Source organism: Nelumbo nucifera, chromosome 7 (genome assembly GCF_055504915.1).
Source record: "Nelumbo nucifera cultivar China Antique chromosome 7, China Antique-T2T, whole genome shotgun sequence".
Classification (NCBI taxonomy): Eukaryota; Viridiplantae; Streptophyta; class Magnoliopsida; order Proteales; family Nelumbonaceae; genus Nelumbo; species Nelumbo nucifera.
This window is the reverse complement of record NC_142655.1, coordinates 23,922,351-23,944,824: the sequence shown is the minus strand read 5'-3', so window position 1 is coordinate 23,944,824 and position 22,474 is coordinate 23,922,351. Positions and strand designations below refer to the sequence as shown.

Below are 22,474 nucleotides of genomic sequence, written 5' to 3'. Positions count from 1 at the left end.
GGAAAGAAGAGATACTCTTAGGTGTGGAAGAGCTAATTGGAGATCATTCTGTCTCCCTAAAGTTCAGACAGGTGGACGATGGATATGAATGGGTACTAACAAATGTGTATGGCCCCAATGACTATAGGCAGATGGAGAAATTATGGGAAGAATTGAGTGGCATTAGAGGCCTCTGGGATGGACCTTGGTGTGTGGGAGGGGATTTTAATGTAGTGAGATTTATGGAGGAAACCAACAACCCCAGACAGACAGTGACAACAAGTATGAGGAAGTTCAACCAATTTGTGGACTCTTTTGAACTCAAAGAACTTCCTTTCCTAAATAATAACTTCACTTGGTCCAACCTTCAATCAAGGCCAATTTGCTCTAAGTTTGACGGATTTTTGTTCTCAACATATTGGGAGGAACATTGGGGCAATATTACTTCTAGGGCTCTTCTTAGACTTACTTCAGACCATTGGCCTATAGTATTGGTCAAGGAGGAAATAAGAGGAGTAGGGCCTACCCCTTTCAAGTTTGAAAATATGTGGTTGACTCATCCGGGTTTAACTGAGAAGATCAGAGAGTGGTGGGAGCAAGCTAATTCGGTAGTTGATTGGGAGGGAATGAGGTTCTACAAGAAACTCCAATATTTAAAATCACAATTAAAGGAGTGGAATAGGTTGGAGTTTAGAAGATTAGAAGAGAGAAAGCAAGTTCTGGTGGAGCAAATCGAGGATTTGGACCTGAAAGAAGAGAGATGCCCCTTTGGAGAGGAAGAAAGGAAGTTGAGATAGGTTTTGAAGAGGCAGATGGAGGACATTCTGGTTAAGGAGGAAATCAGTTGGAGGCAAAAATCCAGGTGTAAGTGGATAAAGGAGGGAGACAGAAACACAAGGTTTTTCCATTCAGTGGCAAATGGAAGGAGAAAGAAGAATTACATCTGTAATTTAGAAGTTGATGGAGCAGTTTAGTCCCACCCGACTGAAATTGCAGAGGCTCTAGTAAATCACTTCAAATCTATTTTTAGAAGGCCTATGAATGAGAGAGTGTGGTTGGAGGGTTTGGATAGGCCGACTCTAAGTGCAGAGAAGAGAGAGTGGTTAGAAAAAAAGGTTTGATATGGAGGAGGTAAAGGAAACAGTATTCTCTATGGATAGGACAAAAGCTCCGGGTCCAGATGGGTTCACAATGGCCTTTTACCAGGATTGTTGGGATATTTTGGAGAGTGATCTTACATCGGTTTTGAGGAGTTCCATAGGAATGGTGTAATAAACTCGGGCTTGAACTCAACTTTCATTGCCTTAGTCACAAAGAAGAAAGATGCTTCTCAACCAAAAGATTTTAGACCTATTAGTCTGGTGACTAGCTTGTACAAAATCATTGAAAAGGTGCTGCCTCTTAGGATAAAGAAGGTGCTCCCCTCTATTATTGCACCCAGCCAAAGTGCTTTTGTGGAGGAAAGACAGATCACCGATCAAATTCTCATTGCAAATGAGAGCTTGGAGAGCTTTAGGAAGTCAAAGAAGAAGGGAGTGATTTGCAAATTGGATTTGGATAAGGATTTTGACTTGGTTGATTGGTCTTTCTTGATAGAGGTGTTGACGAGTTTTGGTTTTGGTGACAGGTGGTGTAAGTGGATCTGGGGCTGTGTTAGGACTTGCCATTATTCTATCCTAGTGAACGGGACTGTGGTTGACTTCTTTCCTGCGTTGAGAGGTCTAAGACAAGGATATCCTCTTTCCCCTTTTCTTTTCACCCTTATTGTTGATGTGCTTGGGCGATTGATCCATAGAGAAGACTCGAGGAATCTGATAAGAGGGTGGAGAGTAGGAAGGAAGGAGGTTCCCTTAACTCTTCTGTAGTTTGTAGATGATACTATACAACTTTTTGAGCAGATATCTAACCTCAAGGAAAACTTTGATAAGAGTTGTGTGGCGGGAGTGAATGTGAACGAAAGAGACCTAAGGAAATTTGCAGGTGAGCTAGGTTGTGCAATTACGGACTGGCCCCAAACTTTTTTGGGCCTCCCATTAGGAGATAATCCTAAGAGTGTTAGCTTTTGGGCTCCAGTAGTGGAGAGGTTTGAGAAGAGGCTAGCAGCCTGGAAGAGGAATTATCTTGCTTTAGGTGGAAGAGTCTCTCTCATTAGGTCTACCCTAGCTAACCTTCCTGTTTACTATCTGTCAGTGTTTAAGATCCCCTCAAAGGTTTCAAATCTTTTGGAAAAATTAATAAGGAACTTTCTCTGGGAGCCTGGAGAGGAGAAGGGAGATCATAGGGTGAGTTGGGAGGTAGTCTCTAGGTGTAAAAAACTAGGAGGTCTTGGGATTGGTAATATCAAGAATAGGAACATGGCTCTACTGGGGTAGTGGTTGTGGAGGTTCTCTTTGGAAATGGATAAATTGTGGACTAAGATTGTGTCTAGCATTCATGGGCTGGAAGACAATGGCTGGGATGCTGGAATTTGGGCAAGGGCTTCAGCTGCTTCTCCTTGGAAATCCATCCACAATCTCCTTCCAGTTTTCTCCCCTTGGATCATGTATGGTCTAAACTCTGGTAACCGAATAAATTTCTGGGAACAACTTTAGGTCGGGGATTCTCCTATGAAAGACCACTTTCCTTCCATGTATGCTTTTTCAGACTTGAAAAATGAACCCATATCTTGTTTCTTGGTCCCTTCAGCCTCCACTTTGGGCTTTGGATGGAACCTTGGTCTGCGTAGGGCAATTAGGGATACAGAATTGGATAGCTTGGTAGCTCTGCTATCCTCCCTTGAGGGTGTCTTCCTAAACCCTGCTAAGGAAGACACCAGATTTTGGATCCTTTCTTGCTCTGGTACCTATTCTTGTGCTTATTTCTTTGAAACCTTAACTCAGCCTCCTATCCCTCTGGGGTTGTCCTTTCCAATTAAGGAAATTTGGAGCAAGCCTATTCCTCCTCGGTTGGTTTTTTTGTTGGGAAATTTTCTTGGAAAGAATTAACACTTTAGACTTACTTCAGAGAAAGAAACCCAACTATTGTCTACTTCCTAATAGATGTGCTCTTTATAAAGCTGATGGGGAATTTGGCTACCACCTCATGGTCTCTTGTAAGGTTGCTAAAACTGTTTGAGAGTGGGTTTTTTTCCCATTTTGGGTGTTCTTTGTTTCCTCTGGAGACTGTCCAAGGTTTATTTTCTCATTCTTTTTTCAGTTGGCCTAAGAAGCGAGGGAAGACTATGTGGAGGTGTATTAGGGCAGCAGTATGCTGGTCTTTGTGGGAAGAAAGAAACTCACGCATTTTTTCTGACAAGGAAAGAACATTGGAAGATTTGTTAGACCGAATCCTTTTAAGCGCTGTCCACTAGATAAAATCTTTGGAGTTGTTTTCAGATTGTCCTATGGATGACTTGCTAAGAAACTAGAAAGAAATTGCTTCCACTACTAGATGCAAGATGACTCTTTGTCCGTTTTGGTCCCCTCCCCTCTCGGGCTTTATAAAGCTGAATTTTGATGGCAACATTGTAAAGAATCCAGGGCCCTCTAGGATTGGCGGAGTCTTTAGGAATGAGGAAGGGATTGTTACTGCTTTATTCTCTGGCCCTATTGGAGAAGGTGACTCTCTTAGGGCTGAGATCCTTGCAGTGCTTGATGGAATTCGAAGAGCAAAAGAATTAAATATTAACTGCTTGATTCTGGAAGGTGATTCAAAGGTGGTGGTTAATTGGTTGAAGACAGAGGACAGTGGTTTGTGGAACTTTAACAATGAAAAAAAAAATAGTTCTTATGGCTGGGTAGGGACATTAAGATTCAGTACAGCTGGGTGAAGAGGAGTGCCAACTCATTTGCGGATGGGTTAGGAAAGCAAGGAGTGAATAGGGAGGCTGTTTTTTGGGCTAGTTTTTAATTTTTTTCTTTGCATTCCCTGTGTTTTCTGTTTTTGGGGAGCTAAGTTATTTTATCTCCCCCTTTGTATTCTTTTCCCTCTGATGTTATTGATCAAAAAAAAAAAAAGAGCTTCATACACAAATGAAGAACAAAGAAAGTTTTTACATTCTTGTAACCCTAACCCTAGATTTCCTTCCCAACTTCTGCACGAACAATGGTTGTCGTCTTCTCCAAAATTTTTCTTGCTCGTGAAAAAAAAAGAAACTTGTCGTCTTCAAAATTTCGAATGGGAAGGGTTCTCATTAAGCGGGAGAAAGAAGCGGTTTAAATCCAGTCCAATGTAAAAGAAAGTTTTTCTTGAAGTGTCAGCTCTCTTTAATTCTCTTCCTTTTCCCTTCCAACCACGTATTATAACTTACCCATAACCCCTTTTTCCCCAATGTGCTGGTTGCGGGAGTTGATTCCATGTCAATACTGGAACAAACCAGCTAACACACCAACGAGACAATCCTCGGTTGGTAGTGCATCACGTCTAATTAAATTCCAAATTTGTAGTTACCTTTTGCCTTACGTCTTCATTTTAGCTTACTTTACAAACTTTCCACCTTTTCTTTCTTGCATATGAACCAATGTTTTAAAAATCAATTTGGAATCGAAATCGTTCTGGCCAGCGGTTTTCGGGTCTATGGTTCGATTGTTTGGTTCGAATGAACAATTTGTTCTAACAAAAAGATTAAAAATTAAAAAAAAATTAAATAAAAGGCTCAAAACCGTTGAATGAGTCGACGGTTTGGCCGCCCGGATTAATGATTTTTGGCCAAAGACCGGATTTGGGATAAAATAGAACTGGTTGCTTGAACGGTTCCCCGGGCCGAATGGTCCAATTGTCTTCAACCTACGGTGGTTCAAAAAGATTGATATAAACAATTGTTTCTACACCACCATACTGTGTTTTTAAACATCTTTCCCTACTTAGCAGATATATTCCTCCAGCTTTTTATATCATCTTTCTCATCAACAGCCCTCAAGGTTGGTGTTTTGTTTAATTTATTCTACTTGCATTGATTGTGTATCATCGTTTTTCTTCTCATCAACAAAGTTGCAAGTGAGCACTTTTCCTCTCCAAGAGTAACAGCGACCAATCTCAATTTCCGTGTATTATATGGATGCCTGTGTTTCAAGCACCTTAAATTTTGATTTTTCACGTTTGTTGGGAAGATTATGGGTTTTAGGCAGCGTTGCTTGTATAGGATAGGTTGTTGGGCATTAACGACATGCATTGGTTGTAAACCAAATCCACTTTGGAGTGATTGTTATACATATTGCGCTACCTTTGTTCTGCAGAGCGGCAGTGACGACGATACGGGGGAAGGGAAAGGGAGAGAGAAGAATGAGATCATGGGGGAGCAAAGATTGAGATTGTGGAGAGAAACAAGAGGGAATGCGAGAAAAAGAAGACTACCAGATTCTTTCTCGCTGCCCTCGCTGTTCGGGGTGTGGAGAACGTGTAGAAGACGAATCGTGCAAAACAATAGATTAATTTGAATTGAAAACATATAGGTTACATTTATAGGTAGCGTTAAGGGTAATTTTATAATTTTAGAGAAATTAGGGGTAATTTGGCAATTTTGGGTTTAAGAGGGTCAAACCTGGATTCCAATTTAATGGTGGGGTTATGGGTCAAAGTATGAAGGGTTAAGATGAGTTTAAGCATTTACAACGTTTTTGTGTGTGTGGGTCAGTGAGATTGATTGAAACAAAATCTTTTTAGATGAGCGGGTAAGTAGGGTTTTTTTTGTTGAAATTTGGTAGGATAAGGTTTTTGGGCATTCTGGATTTATTAGTAGGATTGGATTGGTACAATTGGACTTGGGTTGGACAGATCTGGAAGGGTAATGGTTCGGTCGACCCGAAGCATCAAAATGAAACCTTTGTGTGATGGGGGGGGGGGGGGCAAAGAAGGGTATTTTGGGTTGACATTTTACAAGTGGGTATTTTAGAGTATTCAAGATTTGGTGGTAATGTTTGATTGGTTCAAGGGGGTTAAGATCGTAAGAATTTGGGTCAATGATGAGAATTTTGGATTGAAACTTTACGGTTAAATGTTTTGGTGTGTATAGGGTTCAATTGTATAGTCTGATTGGTTCAAAGGTGTTATGATCAAGGAGATCTAGGTTGTGGGTTTTTCAAGCTAATGAGAGGACTCAAGAGGGAATCTTAGTTTGATGGAGGGGAAACAAATGAATCTTGGGTTAAAATTTCACAAGTAGGTATTTTAAGATGTATGGATCTAATGGTAGTGTATGATCTAACGGTCAAGGTGTAAATGGAGATTGATTGGGGTCATTGGGTTGGTATTGAGCAGATTTAATGGTGAATCTAAGGGCTTTTGGACTGATGTTCGGGTTCTTTAGGTTTTCTAGTGTTTCAAAGGGATCAGAAAGGTCTGATTGGATGTTAAGGGTAAATTGGGGCTTCAGGCGACGAATTGAGCAAAAATCGAGTATTGACACATGATATGCACAACGCATTTTAAGGGGGAGTGTTGTTAGGTGTGGTTCTTATATGTTTTTGGTGCTAGGGTTTTTTCTGTAATTTTTTTCTTTTAAGGGGCCACTCTATGATTATTATTTTTTGTTAATATAATTGGGTGAAGTGGGTGATGCCACTAACCTATTCAATTTCTCCTATTTCATTCTTCTTCTTCTTCTTCTTTCCTCTTTTTTACTTTTCTCTTGGTTATTCAAAAATTGATTACATGAACTAAGGGGTCAATTAGCACAATAAACCCATGATACATGAAATAAATGAAATTTTATTCATAACAAAGATATGTACAATACATCAATTAGAATAGAGGGCATACAATGTTCAACATAGCTCGTTGATTTTGTAAAAGACTTCTTTGGTTTTGTTTTTTCAAGTCTTGAGTTCCTTAAAGTATTTCATATAATCATTATTTATAGTTTACCATTCTTTTATGTTATGTTGACCATTATTCTGGAAAATCTTAATCATACAAACATATTTTCTTTCATAGTGCCCCATAAGTTGTTATATTTGTAATACATTTTTATTTGCTCTTTGATTTATCAGACTTGGATCTAAAACAAGCCATAGTAAGATTTTGTGAATTAAGCTTTACTTTGGATGAGTGGACATGAAGAATTATAAGAAACTCTTCCATTTTAAATGAAGTTCTTGCCATCAACATAACCCTAGAAATTCCCTCATTGTTTAGGGGTATTTTCATCATGCAAATTACTTAATGGTTATGTGGACAACTTTTATTAATGATGATCACTAATAGTGATTTGACAAAATGTACGCTTTGGATACTAAAAACTCATTGGTAAGGGCTGTTTAGAGGTTTTGAAAAGTTATAATGAATTCAAGAGAAATACAAAAAAGTCATGATAAGATCCCAAGCTCTAAACATGAAAAACCAACCTGAATTTTTTTGGGCAACATTTTTCTAGCCATGAGAGTAAGAGATGTTGGCCTTTCCGAACTAAATGTCTTTCCAAACTTAAAAAACAAGTCCTAAACAATTCCAAATCCTTAACTAGAGCTGCATTTGTAACCTCAAAGTGTGGCCTCGAGGTCTTTTTCTAACCTTGATGCATAAACACGGTGAGCTTATTAGGAACCTCCCTAAGGGTATGTTTGGTTTTTGCGATTGAGATGTGAAAATAGGAATATTCCTATTAGATTCTTATTTTTGGGTGTTTGTTCGCCGAGATGGGAAGGGAAACTGCGTGATGCCAGTTCCCAAAATCAAAGATGTGGGGTCGTGTCGAAATGGTGTGACCCTGGTGAGAAAGAGAGTCAGAGAAAATTGAAGCTCCACAGCCAACTCTCACTGCCTCCCGTTTACAACGATTGAGTCTCTGGCAACGTTCCCGATGAAGAATAGCTCTCCGGCGATGTTCCTTGGTCCCCTCATGCTGCTGACTGTTGAGAAGGAAAGCGCCAAGGTTCTCTCTATTCATTGCAAAGAATAGCTCTCTGAATGCTGCCTTGTATTTGCTTCTATTGCTAAAATCATGGCAGCAGAGGCATCAAGATCTGGTGGGTTGACCGATTCTACATCGACAACCTGATTAGCTTGACATTGAAGAGCAAAATCCATTATGAAGGTGTTCTCTACAATATTAACACTGAAGAATCCAACATCGGATTGAGAAATGGTACCCTTTTGATTTATGGGGTTTTTTGCTTTTCTCTTTATCTGTAGCCACTGTTGTGTGGTTTTGTATTCTGGGTATTAATTTTCTTGGTCACCATTGTTTGTGTTTATAGGACAACTTGTATGAATCAAATTGGATATTGGTTTTTTCTTGTTTACACCCAATCTGAATTTGATTTGATCCATTTGCAGCCCCACACCCACCGAACAAAAGTTGGGAAAAAGTTTTCAAAGATTAGGGATTTAAAGCAAATAAAGATTGCGTAGCACTGTTAGGGAAGATTGCTTGTGAAATCTCTTCTTCTTGTGTATGCAAAATTTTCTCATCAATCAAACACAAGAGGATAGGATTGAGAAAATAAATTTTCCCTTCCCATCCCATCCCTTCTCATCTCATCCTTTCTCGGCAACCAAACGGACTGTAAGTGGTAAATGGCCTATGACAACCTATGTGATGTAGCAGGTGTTTTTCTTGTAACCATCAAGCCACTCTCCTTTGCATTTGTACATCCCAACTGATTTGTCTTCATCTTTCCTAGGTAGAAGAGGTACTTATAAATCTGCTAATTCAAGTGTGCTTAAAAATGTGGTGCCTTTGATCTTAGCTTTGCTTGATCATACACAAGCAAGGTTCAAAGTATCAATACGATACGAGTTTCGGTCGTATTGTATGGTATTTAGAAAAGGCCGAAACACTTTTTTTTTAGTTTTTTTTTTCAAATTTTGCTTTTTTGAGAAGCTTTTAGCATGTTTTTTATTATTAAAAAAAAATTGGGGTCCAAAACACCTAGAAATCAGACCATATCTTTTTCAAAAGATATGATATGATACGCTCCGTATCAGATGTATCGTATTGATACTTTGAATCATGTACACAAGTGGCAAGTTATAATGCAATTAGTTATGAAGTAGCAAGTTGAGGAGGGTTTCTTATCCCTTATTGCCAAATTGCCATGTATTTATGTCTTTAAAATATAAATAGTTAAATGCTATTAATTTATATGGACGAGCATGGATGCCAGGTCCAATTAGTTGTGGCCTATGGGAAGATTTTAGTGGGATGGGAAAGGATGGGATGAGAACGGAAAAATGGGTGAAATTTTTTTATGTTCTATTGTTTGGTTGCAGAAGGAAAAATAGTGGGAAAATCAACCCTAATAACAATTAATTAATTAATTATCAATATTTAGTTAATTATAAATTATTTAATAAAATACTAATAATTAATTAATAGTACAATATAAAAGAATGAAAATATTACTAATTATCCAATTAATTAATTAATAATTTTTATTAAGATTGAATTTTCCAATATTTTCCCTTTTGCACCCCAGGAACGTGAAAAATTTCAAACAATTTTCCTTTTCTCATCCCATTCCATCCTATCCTTTCCCCACCAAAATCTTCCGTTGAACCAAATGCAAGGTGCACCCCTCGAGGGCCATCAACACCATGTAAAACCCCACCAGTCATGATTATCTCATTGCCTCCTGTGTTTTTGAACCATCGTTGATTCAGATGATTGGACCGTTCGGTCCAGGAACTGCCCAAGTAATTGGTTTCTTTTCACTCTTAACCCATTATTTGACTAAAAACTGTTGATCAGCGGCCCATTGACCCAGATGGTCAAACTATCGACCCATTCGACCTCGACAGTGATTTTTGGCCACTTTTTATTTTAATCATTTTTAAAAATTTTAAATTGAAATGAGTTCATTCCAACCGGACAGTCAAACCACTGAATCGAAAGCCGATGGCCAAAGCGGTTCCGGGTCGATTTTCTAAACATAGGCTCAGTTTGGAAGGAGTACAAATTCTGTACAAATACAAACATAAGTTCCAGTGGCCAAATAGGATTCCATCCAATTCTTTCCCGTGCTTGCCACCTGCAGAGGGCTGCAGTGTAACTCTTGCCTCTTGGGCAGTTTCCAAGAGTTGCACAAAGTCGTTGCTTGGTAGAATTCCTCCATCGACCCTCGTATGAATGAGATCAAACATGCCAGGTTGCAGGCGCGAGTGATGCGACATAACTCTTTTCAACTTCCTTTCCGGTTCTATAGCGATATACAGTAGAGCGGTTGTTTGTCATGGAGAAGGGTGTTCAGAGATGGTTTGTTAACGTATCTGAGTGGAGCCCTTCTGGCGATGAGTTCTACTTCCTCCTTTCTCTCCTTCCTCCCCACGAACATTCCGCTATCACCAGGTTAGCCTTTCTAAGATTCAAGGCCTCGATCTTCTTTGTAATCCATCATTTTTCTCTCTGAATTTATTTGCAAGTAGTTCAGTATCAACTGTTAATATTTTGATCTGCCTTTTAACATGATTCCTTGATGCTTAAAATTCCTCTCTTCTTTAGTGAAGTTAGTTTCTGGGCTTATTTTATTTTACTTCATCTTATTTTTTTGCTTGCTGAATTTTATTCTATTACATAGCTGTTGTACAAGGCATATTCTGGTTTTCGTTGTTTTGATTAGCTTACATTGAATTTGGTTGTGCTTAGGTTTGTAAAACTGGAGGATAGAAAACGGGCACTTGTTAGCCGGTTGCTTCAGTATGCCCTTGTACATGAAGTATTGGGAATTCCATTTGATGAGATAATCATAAAGCGAACAGTTGAAGGCAAGCCATATCTGGTACGACTAGAATTGTGACTCTGATCTTGTTCAGTGAATGATATATGCTTGGTGAAATGTTTAGTGAGACAGTGAGAGAAGTAGTAACTCTGACATTTTTTTTTTGGGTCTGATTCAAACTCTTGGCTTTATTTAATTCTGCACATATAGCTATGTTAATCGGGATTTCACTATGAATTAAAATGAGGGCAATATATATGATGCTGGAAAGGTATGAATCAGATAGAGTAAAATAGGTCGACTGGTTTTCAATGTGAAAATTACATCTAACATACGATTAAATCTATCAGTTCCTTTGGATTGAAGGGATTTATTGGGGAGCTTGGGTTTGAGGACACTTGGAATTCTCTTGACTATATAATGAAAAGTTCGTATTCATTGTGCATTCATTTGTAGTGATAATTTCATTGTAACCCCTTGCCCAGAGTGTGACACTATCAAGCCTTATGTTGACTGTTATTTGGACCATCTAGACCTTTATGGTATCTCAGGCCTGGTGGGAATAAAACATACCATTAAAGGTGAGGTTGCTGCATTCATTCACTTCATTGTAGGTTGCAGGTTTGGTGAGCTTCTTGAGCTCAAGGGCTTCATAGTGGAAGTGGAATGTGAAAATTGACTGCTTTTATTATTTTTTTTCCTATGTGATGGTGTGTGGTGGCCATTTCTTTTAATGTTTGAGATTTGGGCTTTATCCTTAGAATGAACATCTCATTTTTGTGGAGCTTAAGGGCAGCTAAACCCATATTTAATCACCTTGAAAAATGGCAAGAATACAGGGTTGAGTTGTTTGTCTAGAACCAAATTCCTTGTGCATTATCTTGTGTTTCTGTTTTCACTCCTTTTTTCATGAGAAATAGTAATTGTTGTTTTCACTGCTCATTATGGTTGTTTTTTTCAATCTAGTACCCTGCCCTTTGTTCCTGATTCCTTTTTCTATCTATTTGGGTCCTCTCTCTTTTATAATGTATACGTGCTTAATTAATCAAATGGGGGGAAAATGGAAGGAAACAAGAAAACAGCTAGGTTTAGGTTTGGATAGATCGGACATGACAGGCTGAAATGTTGATTTCCAGAGAAGAAAAAGAGAAATTTAGCTTCTAGGCTTTTAGTTTATAAAAGGGGAGTTTATTCTCAAGTGATGGATATGGGTAAAAAAAGTGGTAAAAGAATCACCAAAGCTGTCTCACTTCTCTCCCTAAATTATAATTAAGAGCTCACCAATGCTAAAGCAAGGGTTCAGTGGTGAATTGCCATCAAGGTTGAGCATGATGTCACACAGCAAAAACTGCATAACTTACAAGAAAAAAGAAAAGATAAAAACCTTGCTATTATTCTTCCCTAATATGTAGAAGAATAATAAATAGGTCTAGTTTAGCATAACTTAGAACTACTAATTTTCATTTTAAATTTGTATGATGTCCATATTTTTGGTTATTACTATCTCATCTGAGTTAAGATATTGGGAAATAAAAATGTATCACCATGAGTAGTTGAATGGTTTGAAACATAGATCCACTAGATTGATTTGCAATTTTGCATCATCAGTGATTATAACTTTTTTTGACAATATTGATGCTATTCTCATTTACAGGAGTATAATAAACAGAACTTGGAATTTCCTAATTTCAATTTCAATGCATCCCATCATGGAGATTATGTTGCGATAGCATCTGAACCATTATGCCTGGTAGGGTTAGATATTGTTTCTCTTTTGATTCCCAAACAGGAAACAACTCATGATTTCATTGGGAACTTCTCATCATACCTCACAGGATTAGAGTGGGAAAATATTATCAAAGCAGGCACTTCTGATGATATTTTGGGTCAGTTTTACAGGTAAGTTTGTACTTCCCTTCACATGATTATCTAGGGGGAATGAGTTGTTTGGTTTCAAGAATTTCCTTAATCATTTACTGCAATGTATTTCTTAAATGCAATACAGCATGAAACCCAGTTTTTTGTTAACCTGTAGTGATGATTTGCAATTGTAGGTGTTGTATAAAATATAACTTTTTTTACTTTGTAAGTTCATATTTTTGTTTTGGATTGCCTATAATATTTTTTCAAATTTTGTTGATTAAATATTAGTTCTTTCCACAAACACAAAGCATCTAACTTAGTAAGACACAGTACTTTTTGCCACTATCTTGTTTTGAGGTAGAGTCTACGTACATAATTTCTACAAGCATGGATGGATGTAACCACACAGCACAAGTATGTGCATACATACATGCACAGACATATGCATGCAACTGTCAACTATTGCTTTTATAATTTTCTTTTCTATTATTTTCTGGTTGGTTCTATCAGAATATTTTTTTTTAAATCAATGTCTTACAATCATGGCCAAATATACCCTTTAACTTAAGTGTATATGGTTTATTTTTGTGTATAAATGACTTGCGGTGGCAGTATTGGTTTGTTGTTCTGTATTATAGTGGGATGCCTTTTGTTTTTGTTTTTTTTTTTTTTTTTGTGCTCCCTTTCTCCAATATGTCATGTGTGCACATGTTGCCTTGGGAACAGAAACAAATTAATAGAATGATCTTGTCATATGAGCACAAAACATTACAAAGATGTATTTTTGTCTTATTAGAATGCTATGATATATATAATAATGATTTAGGCTATTTTCTAGATACTGGTGCCTGAAGGAGGCATTTGTCAAAGCCATTGGTGCTGGAATGGGGTATGGGTTGGACAAATTGGAATTTCACCATAATAACTGGACCAACATATCTATCCATGTTGATGGGGATGAATTGAAACAATGGAGGTTTTCCGTTTCAGAGTTGGGCGAAAAGCACTGGGTAAGTTGTTTATGTACTAATATTGCTTTCCTTTGTAAATTTCCTCCTTTCATTTTCCTTAAAAGTTAGGTATTTCTGCTGCATCAGCACAGTCAAATGCACAGAATCAGTTCTTTTCTTGCCTTTTAGAGTGTAATGGACCATTTAATGCCACTTAGTAGATGCTCTGGAAAAGCTGATTTTTTTTGATAGGTAACTATAAAGAACTTTTATTAAAATGAGACAAAGAGATATTACAGGCATCCCTTACATGTTGCTAGTTAACCACTTGAACTTCTTGATTTCATCCCCTTATAGATTCACCCATCTCTGGATTCCTTAACCATTCTACCACCACCTTAGAATCCCCTTCAATGACTAGCTTGTCAATGTTCAGATCTGTTGCTAACTGCACCCCTTGAATTACAGAAAACATTTCAGCCCTAGAGGAGTCTCCTTGATGGGAATCAATCTCTTTCTCTTTTCTCTTTCTTCCCTCTCTATTTTTCTCTCTTTCTATCTTGTGGTAGTTTATTCTAGCTTTGCTGCATCACTCCTATACCAATTGGTCTTGAATACAAGGTTGTGATATTGTCATCTTCATTTCTAAAAACTCCCCCTATTCTAAAAGGTCCCAGATTGCCTTAGCTACTCCCATCAAAATTTAGTTTAATGAAGCCATCTATAGGAGGTAGCCACTGTCTTGATAATCTCTTTTCCTTTTGAACTTCTTGCCACCTCCCCTCAGTTTCTCTAAATGTCATCATAAGAGAAGGAAGAAAAACTCTTTATTGTTTTATCCCAAACCCTAGTCATTATTCATTCCTTCCCCGCTTCCTTGCTTCTTTCCTTCTCTAAGAACACTCTTGCATTCCTTCCCTCCCAAACGGTTCATACTAATGATGCCCTTGTGCATCTCCACAAGATTCTTCATCTTTTTCATGGCTAAGTGAAAAAAGATGGATTAGACAGCGTATTCATCTCCACCAGCATGGTCCACCTGTACATCTCCACAAGATTCTTTCCCTCTTCCTTGTGCATCTCCGTAAGATTTTTTTGATAGGTACATCTCCATAAGATTCTTCCCTTTTTCTTTCTCTAAGATCACTCTTGCATTTGTTGTAAGGGTTAGAGATCAGATTAAACATGGCCGAACTAGATCTAGTTGCTGGCTGAATTTTAAAAGTATTTTTAACTGAACCCGGGAACCGATTTTTTTGGTAATTTGAAATCTGAAATTTCAGGATCGATCTTGCATTGAACTAGACCAGCTTTGAAACCCAAATTAGAATCTGATCATACCTCATACGAAGTCCACAAAAGCAACTCCAAAAGTTGTAGTTCACACCCAGTGTCAAACCCAAACCGGCCTCCAATTGAAGATGGCGCAGTTGCAAGAGTGAAGATGATTCAACAATGCCTTTTCTACAAAGTCAGTCTCAAAACTAACTTGGATTTGTTGTAGTAGCGTGAGCCTGAGTGTGTATGATGTTCTTCCCAAAACACAATAGAGGGTTGATGAATTTCATCTCCCATCACAGCTGGTTCAAATTAGGGTTTGTTGGATGCAAGAGAGAAGAGAAGAGAGCAAGGGGATGTAGAGAATAGAGTGAATTGTCCCTCCCCTCTTAGTCCCTTATATAGAGCATTCTCCTAATCCTATTAGGAGCTGATCCAAAAAATCATTTGGATCAAGACTTCATCTTCAATTAGATAAGCATAATCTTCTTAATAGAACGAGTGCTCCGTACCTAGATCCATACCCATTTTCGATCTAAGTCACATGACAACACTTAACTAATCACATAGGCAATGGGCTTTAGGCCATTTTTTTACTGGCTCACTAACTTGGATTGCAAGGCTACATAGGCCTGATCATTATATGGCATGGGGCCCACAAAGGTCTCACATAAGTCCACAAGGGTTCGGCCCCACACTTGGAAAGGGGTAGTGAACCCCTGATCCAATCAACTTGGGCTTAATTTGGGCCCAACATTTAAACATAAATGATCATTCGATTCAACCACCCTATGAAAATCCAAGGATAATACTAAGGATAATAGACTTATATAAGGTAAATCCCATCAGGTAATTAGCCTTGTAATGGTCTCTTGCTCTTAACCTCTTGGCCCAAAATCATCAAAATCCTCATAGGAAAGGACCTCTCCCCTGACTACAAAGTGTAGTGTCACACTCTTTACTCAAATGGATCTTGAGATTAAAACCTTTTGCAAATATTTTTTTTTCATAAAATAGTGATATAACATATACATACATTTTGTATATCGGATTCAAATACAACTAAAATCCACTGCTGGCAGTTTAGGTTTCCATTAGAGAGAGTTAAACCCTGATATTCACTTTATCTAACAAAGGGGCCGATCCTATCACTATAATCACCCCACTCAGACAATTTCCCAAACTGCCCCAACATGCCTAGATATTTGACCCTTGATGGATCTCATTGGTTGGCATATCAAAAGTAGTTCAGTCCAAGACCTAGTATAGTATCATAATCAAATACGGGGTTAAGTGCAACTTTCTAGTTTTGCCCATCTTTCTCTAAGGTCTAGGGCAAACTTACAAACATAGTTGTCAAGGCGACAAGGCGCCCTTTGAGGCTCGCCTCGCCTAATCACCAAGTAGTTTTCTACTTCCTATTATAAAATACATTTTTATTCATTCTTTTTTTGATTTTATAATTATAAAATAGACATGATTAAACTAAAATAATCATTTTGTGTTTATATACTAATTTCTTTTAATATTTATTTATTAGGGTTTAATCAACACAAACATTGCTAAATGCTGTATTGAACCCTCAAAGACTTAAAAACTGAACCAATAAGTAAGGAAGAACTTAAAATTTTATCTAATCATCACATTTTCCTCTTCCATATATTCTTCTTCTTCTTCTTCTTCTTCTACTATTACTACTACTGCCAAGTACCAATACTTTTTATTTTCTTATTTTCCTATAACAAAAGTAAGGGTTCAACCCCTATATTTTTGAATTTTATTTTCTTTCTTTCTTTTCTTCTAACAAGTATGTTGATTTTCTATACTTTAATATGAAATTTATACTTTTCTTATGAAAATCATGAATAATTATTAAAGAAATATGGTTATGGTACCTAAGGAACTACCCTAGGATCTGTTTTTAACATAAAAAAATCCATCGCCTAGGTGCCAGCCTAAGTGACTAGGTAACCCCCAGTCACCTAGCCTCGCCTTGGCGCCTTGAAAATTATGATTGGAAATTGGTCCAAGTTCAGAGTGCCTTCCAAACACCCATTGACTAATTTACGGGTCTAACACTAGCAATTGAGACAAGATGCTCCACCAATTCGGCAACACAATTGTGTTAGCCTTGTTAGAATAAACTCACAAAGTCTATCCAATGGCTGAGAACATTCTAAACTAACATGGGTCGCATAAGTTTCTAGTTTAAGTAGTAATTCACAGGAGCATACCAATTTGAACATAAAACAATAATGTGCTTATTCTATTCATTCATAAATGTTTATGTATAACAATCTGATTTGAACTAAGGGAATACATTGTCTAACAACATTCCTTTCCTCCCAAAAACTCCATATCAATGCTGCCCTTTTGCACCTTAAAAGATTCTTCCCCTCTTCCTTGGTCAAGCAAAAAAGGACGGATTGGACAACCTATTTATCTCCACCAACATGGTCCACTTGCACCTAAAGAAAGCAAAGAACCACTCCCAAAGACAAGAAACAAATGGACAAAAGTTAGTTGGTGGTAACAAGTCTCACCATTAGTTTCATAGAGAATGTACTAGTTAAGGGAAAAGCAGACATTAGGTCTCCTCTTTTGCAAGATGTTTACAGTGTTAATCTTTCCATGAAAGACTTCCTAACAAAAAAGCTCCTTTTTTTTTGGGGGGGGGGGAGGGGTGATTTGCTTATACCAAATTTCTTTAATAGGGAATGAAGGCTGAGAAGCATGAGAAGAGCAAAGAGATTTGAAAAAGATGCACAAGAAAAGTGACCTTGGGTCTAGGGGTCTAGACATACTTGTCAGGTTTATAAGGATCCAACTAAATCCTATCAAGAATTTGTAGAAGCCCAATTATTGATTTAGATTCACCCTCCTTCAAACCCCTTCTAAAACCAAGATCCAATTAAAACCATTTGGAGGTAGTGGGGATGACAAAAACTTCAAAATGGGCTCCTTTTTATACATGAAAATAGAAAACAAGGAAAAAGGTCCTTAACAATTGAGTTACCCACCTAAAGATCTTCCCAAAACGATATTTTATTCCTAGAGAACACATCATACTTGACAAAGTTTAGAAACTGAGGAAGGATGCCATGAATGACTTTCCTAGGTGGTGATGCCAAAGTTGCCTGAAGGGAAACACCAACATCCCAATCATTGTTCGAACTTCGAAGATCCATGAATGCTTGTCACCACTCTATGCCATAGCTTCTCCCTCTTAATAGGCCATTTCCACAATCATTTCCCTAGTAAAGTTACATTCCTCTTCCCCACATTCCCAATCTCCATGCCTTCTTGCTCCTTTATTCTACACACTATCTCCCAATTTACCAAGTGGGGGCCTTACCATTCCTTGACTGTCATAAAAAGTCCCACATAATTTTCTCTATTTTAGTTTTGAAGAGCAACTTGCAAATATTTTCGTGAAGGGCATACATCACTTGCGATACAATGATTTTTGTGACAAGTTGGGCATATGATTGACATCTATGTCCAAACTTGAGAGGGCATATGATTGACATCTATGTCCAAACTTGGGCATATGATTGACATCTATGTCCAAACTTGCTACAAGGGCACTATTGTCTTTTTTCTGTATTATTTTTATTATTGTTTGGGACACCCTACTATAAATAGAAAGGTTGGTGCTACCAGCCAGAACTTTTGCCTCTCAATCTCTCTTCTCTCTCATATTCTTCTCTCTCCTCTCTTCGCTCTTGTCTTCTACCTTTTCTTCTTATTTTTCCTGGATAATAAAACTCATATACAAGATAGCCATGTCGTCTCAGGTCTGAGGATCATCTACACAAATATAATGATAGAAACAATCATTGACTAATGAAACTCCACGTGATTGTTCTCTTAATGGGCCAGGTTCAGTGAACTTGTTCTCTAACAAGCACTCATATATTTGCTCTAGTGTCTCCACACAAGTGATTTGAGATTCATCACCCTATTAAGGCAAGCCTAATATGCTAGTCTATCTGGATCATCAAAGTCTTCTTGATGATCCTCTGAGTAGGAATTGTTTAAGGATTATGTACCAAGAAGAGAATATCTCAAATTCTTAACATACTTAAGAATATAGTTTCTTCACATAGATTCTAAAATTATTCATATAAGTAAAATAGAGAAGGGAAGGATTTAGAGAAGGCATACGTTCTGGTGGATTGGTCTTTCCTCCTTGAAATCCTATAGAAGATTGGGTTAGGTTATAGGTGGACGATGTGGATTGGAGGGTGCTTAAGTTCAATGAATTATTCAACTTTGATAGGTTGATCAAGAGAGGTTACTTAGAGAATAGGGTAAGATCCGTTATCCCTTTTCCTTTTCACTTTAGTAGCAGATGTCTTAAGCAAGATGATTGTCAAGGTTGATTAGGAGAGGTTGCTTAGAGGTTGGAGGGTAGGAAGAAATGAGGTGATAGTCACCCACTTGTAGTTTGCAAATGATATAATCGTGTTCTGTAAAGGAGGTAATCTAGATGATTTGAGGTTGATGAATTTAAAGGAAATCATTGCTACTTTTGAATCTATTTCCAATCTGAGGGTGAATTTGGGGAAAGATTTGTATGGCGGAGATAAATGTGTTGGAGGAAGAATTAAGAATGTTGGCAAAGATACTAGGGTGTGAGGTGAGGAGTTTTCCTTTAGATTATCTTGGTCTTTGTTAGGGGGAAACCCAAGGACAAAAGATTTTTGGAAGTCGGTAGTAGAAAGATCCACTATGGAAAAGAAATTACGTCTTAGTGGGTGGAAGAATAACTTTGATTAGTGAAACTTTAGCTAACCTACCTATTTACTTACCTTTCCACCTTTAGGATTTCGTCGAGAGTTGCGGGTCAACTAGAGAAGATCATGAGGGATTTCCTTTGAACCTGGGATCAGAAGAGGGACCATTTGGTGAAGTGGGAGCAAGTTAGGAAACCTAAGGAGCAGGGTGGGCTTGGAGTAGGGAACCTAATTTGTAGGAGTACAACGTTGTTAGGGAAATGGTTATGGAGGTTTCCTTTGGAAAATGATAGACTTTGGCCTAAGGTAATTGCAAGCATTCACATGACACTGAATAATGGATGGGATGCAAAAGTAGCCTCTTCTTCTACATCACTCTCCTTGGAAATCAATACTGGTGGTATAACCAACTTTTATTGATTTCGCTAGATACGATGTGGGATGTGGACCCTAAGTATTGTTTTGGGAAGACCTCTGGTTGGCTGAAAGCCCCCTTCAGTTTGTTTTTCCTAGCGTTTACTCATTGTCTAACTATAAACAACTTGTCTTGAGATTTGTTACCTTTTCTCCTTTAGAGATATACTGGGACTTTGGGTTTAAAAGGGGCTTGAGGGATGGTAAGTGTGAGGCACTTATCCAATTGTTGGACAAACTTCAATTAACTTTCCTGGATCAGTCAGTGGAGGACACTAGAGTGTGGTCTTGTACTCCTAATGGGGTTTTTACTTGTGTTTCCTTTTTCAATGTCCTCTTTGTAGTCCAACATGCCGGGAGAGAATTTTCTTGTGAAAGAGATTTGGAGCATCCCTATCCTACCTAAAATTCAGGTATTGTGTTGGGAAGTCTTTCTTGGAAAGGTAAATACTTGTGATATGCTTTAGAAAAGAAGGCAAAATAATTGTCTATCACCTCATGTGCTTCCTTTGCCTTGCAAGTGGTGAATCCTTATCTCATTTATTGCTTTCTTGCTCTTTTGTACTTGGTGTTTTTATTGTTCTCTTTTCTGTTGTAAGTGGACCTCTCCGCAGGATGTAGTGAGCCTTTTTAGCCAAAGTTTCCTAAGACAACCAAGAAAGAGGGTAAGAATCATGTAGAAAGCAATTCGGGCTGCAGTAGTGTGGACTGTTTGGGAAGAAAGAAATGGGTGGATCTTTAATGAGAAAAGTAGATTGAAAGAGGAAGTTTGTGAAGTTATAAAAATCAGAGCTGCACACTAGCTAAAGACACTTGATATTTTCAAAGACTTTTCAGTGAATGATATCCCAAGGGCACGGACCGAAGTGGCATTTTCTTCTAAAAGGAAAAGGTGGTTATGGAGTGGTTACCCCTGCAGCTAATAAAGTAAATCTAAATTTTGATGGAAACTCCATGGGAAGCATTGGAATGGCAGGTATTGGAGGAATATTTAGTGATTGTACAGGGAAAGTGTTGGCTATGTTTTTAGGACCTTTGGGGTTTGGAGATTCACTAAAATCTGAACTGATGGTTACCTATAAAAAAAAAAAAAAACCGAACTGATGACATTATTGCAAGGCTTAAGACTTGCTAAACAAGACACTTGGAAGTAGAGGGAGACTCAAAACTGATCATTTCTTGGGCCAGGAATAAATAACTTGTGCCATGGATCTGTAGGCATGAGTTTAGGGAAATAGAGAGCATCACATGGGAGCTGAACATTACTTTCAATTGGGCAAAAAAGACTGTAAATGGGAAGGCCGATGCTCTAGCAAAACAAGGGGTTTACAGGCAACAGTTGTTTTGGGTGCTATTGTAACCTTTATAACTTTGTTGGGGATTGGAACTGTCTCTTAGGGGTGGCTAAACTCCTCATTGTATTAACCAGATTCATCATCATTTAATGAAGTTCTTAAGTTTCTTGCTAATCTTAAAAAAAAAAAATAGAGAAGGGAAGAAATTAACATACTTTCTTGACAGCACAGAGGAAATGGTTCGGTCGTTACAAGTGGAAGGGAAAAAGTTATGAAGAGATTAGGAGAGGAAAGGGAAGAGGTGGAGAGGGATTTAAAGAAGGGTGTAAGTTTGTTCTATAGAGGATAGCTTGGGAAAGGAGAAGGAAAAGGATGCGTTTAATAATGGAGTGGATGGAAGGGGAGAAAATGAAGTGGGTCAAAAGAACAAAAGTCCACCAAAGGAAAAGGATCTATAGAACGAAACCACTTGATGTAGGAATGGGAGCTGAAAATGAAGAGGAAGTTGCAATTATTCTGGATGAAACACATGAAGTTGGAAGGGCAGTTGATCTAGAAACAATTCTAATATAGAGGTGTTAGTGAGAAAAATGCTGGGCTTATTTTTCTTAGGCTGGAGAGGAATTTGCAAGGAAAGTCTTAAAGGAATTGGAAGAAAATTCTGGTTAGCTTTTGAAGGGTGGAGAGAAGGACAATCAACTTTTGCTGAAGTTTCTATAGTTGTAGAGGTGGAGAAGTAAGACAGATCTCCGAATGAAGCACGATTTGTTCTAAAGTAGGGTATTAATTTGGTAGCAGAGCAAGCGATTGAGAATGATGCCGTCTTAGAGTTAGAAAGGATTAATGATAATCATTTGGAGAGGAGGAATATTGAGGTCCTTCCTAACGCAGTTAAAAGATTTCACTGATAAAAAAAGAAATTAAAAGATTTGGACACAAAAAAAGAAAAAAAACCGAACTTTGCCAGTTCTGAAGGTGCTTGCTTGATTGAAGTGGGGTTTATTTGTAGCTGGACTTAACAAGAAGGAAAAGAAGACAAAAAATAGCTTTGAAGAAAAGGAAAGAGGTTATTACTTCAACTGTTGGACACCAAAAAAAAAAACCCCGAACTTTGCCAGTTCTGAAGGTGGTTGCTTGAGGATCAGATCTGATGTTTCTTACAGTAAAGTGTCAGCGGCCGGTGCCTGGCCTGACTTTGGTGCCTCGGAGGTGAGAAAAGTGGAGGATAGGATGATCGTGTTCACAGAAAGTCAAGCAGTTGATGCAAGGAGGGAGTTCTTGCGGAAATGTCTGGTGGGCAGATTCCGATGGGGGGTGGAAGCTAG

At 38.0% G+C, this 22,474-nt stretch overlaps 1 protein-coding gene and 1 long non-coding RNA gene across 3 annotated transcripts in view; one reads left to right on the top strand and one right to left on the bottom strand.

Annotated features, from left to right (window-relative positions):
* The window catches only part of LOC104593514 (uncharacterized), a 42,779-nt gene that overhangs the window by 8,114 nt on the left and 12,191 nt on the right, over nt 1–22,474 (top strand). Inside the window, exons 1-4 of one of the 2 annotated variants that reach the window (XM_088892271.1) lie at nt 9,861–10,240; nt 10,538–10,670; nt 12,265–12,509; nt 13,312–13,483. In XM_088892271.1, coding sequence (XP_088748397.1) covers nt 10,125–10,240; nt 10,538–10,670; nt 12,265–12,509; nt 13,312–13,483 — 666 coding nt within the window. In that variant the 5' untranslated portion in view covers nt 9,861–10,124. Of the gene's footprint in view, nt 1–9,860; nt 10,241–10,537; nt 10,671–12,264; nt 12,510–13,311; nt 13,484–22,474 lie in introns of those variants that run through there. The other variant, XM_088892270.1, reaches the window with a different exon arrangement.
* On the bottom strand, nt 16,947–22,103 carry LOC148790273 (uncharacterized). Its single transcript, XR_016078838.1, has 2 exons — nt 21,365–22,103; nt 16,947–20,498 (listed from the first exon to the last, which is right to left on the bottom strand). It is a non-coding gene; the product is annotated as an uncharacterized LOC148790273 (long non-coding RNA).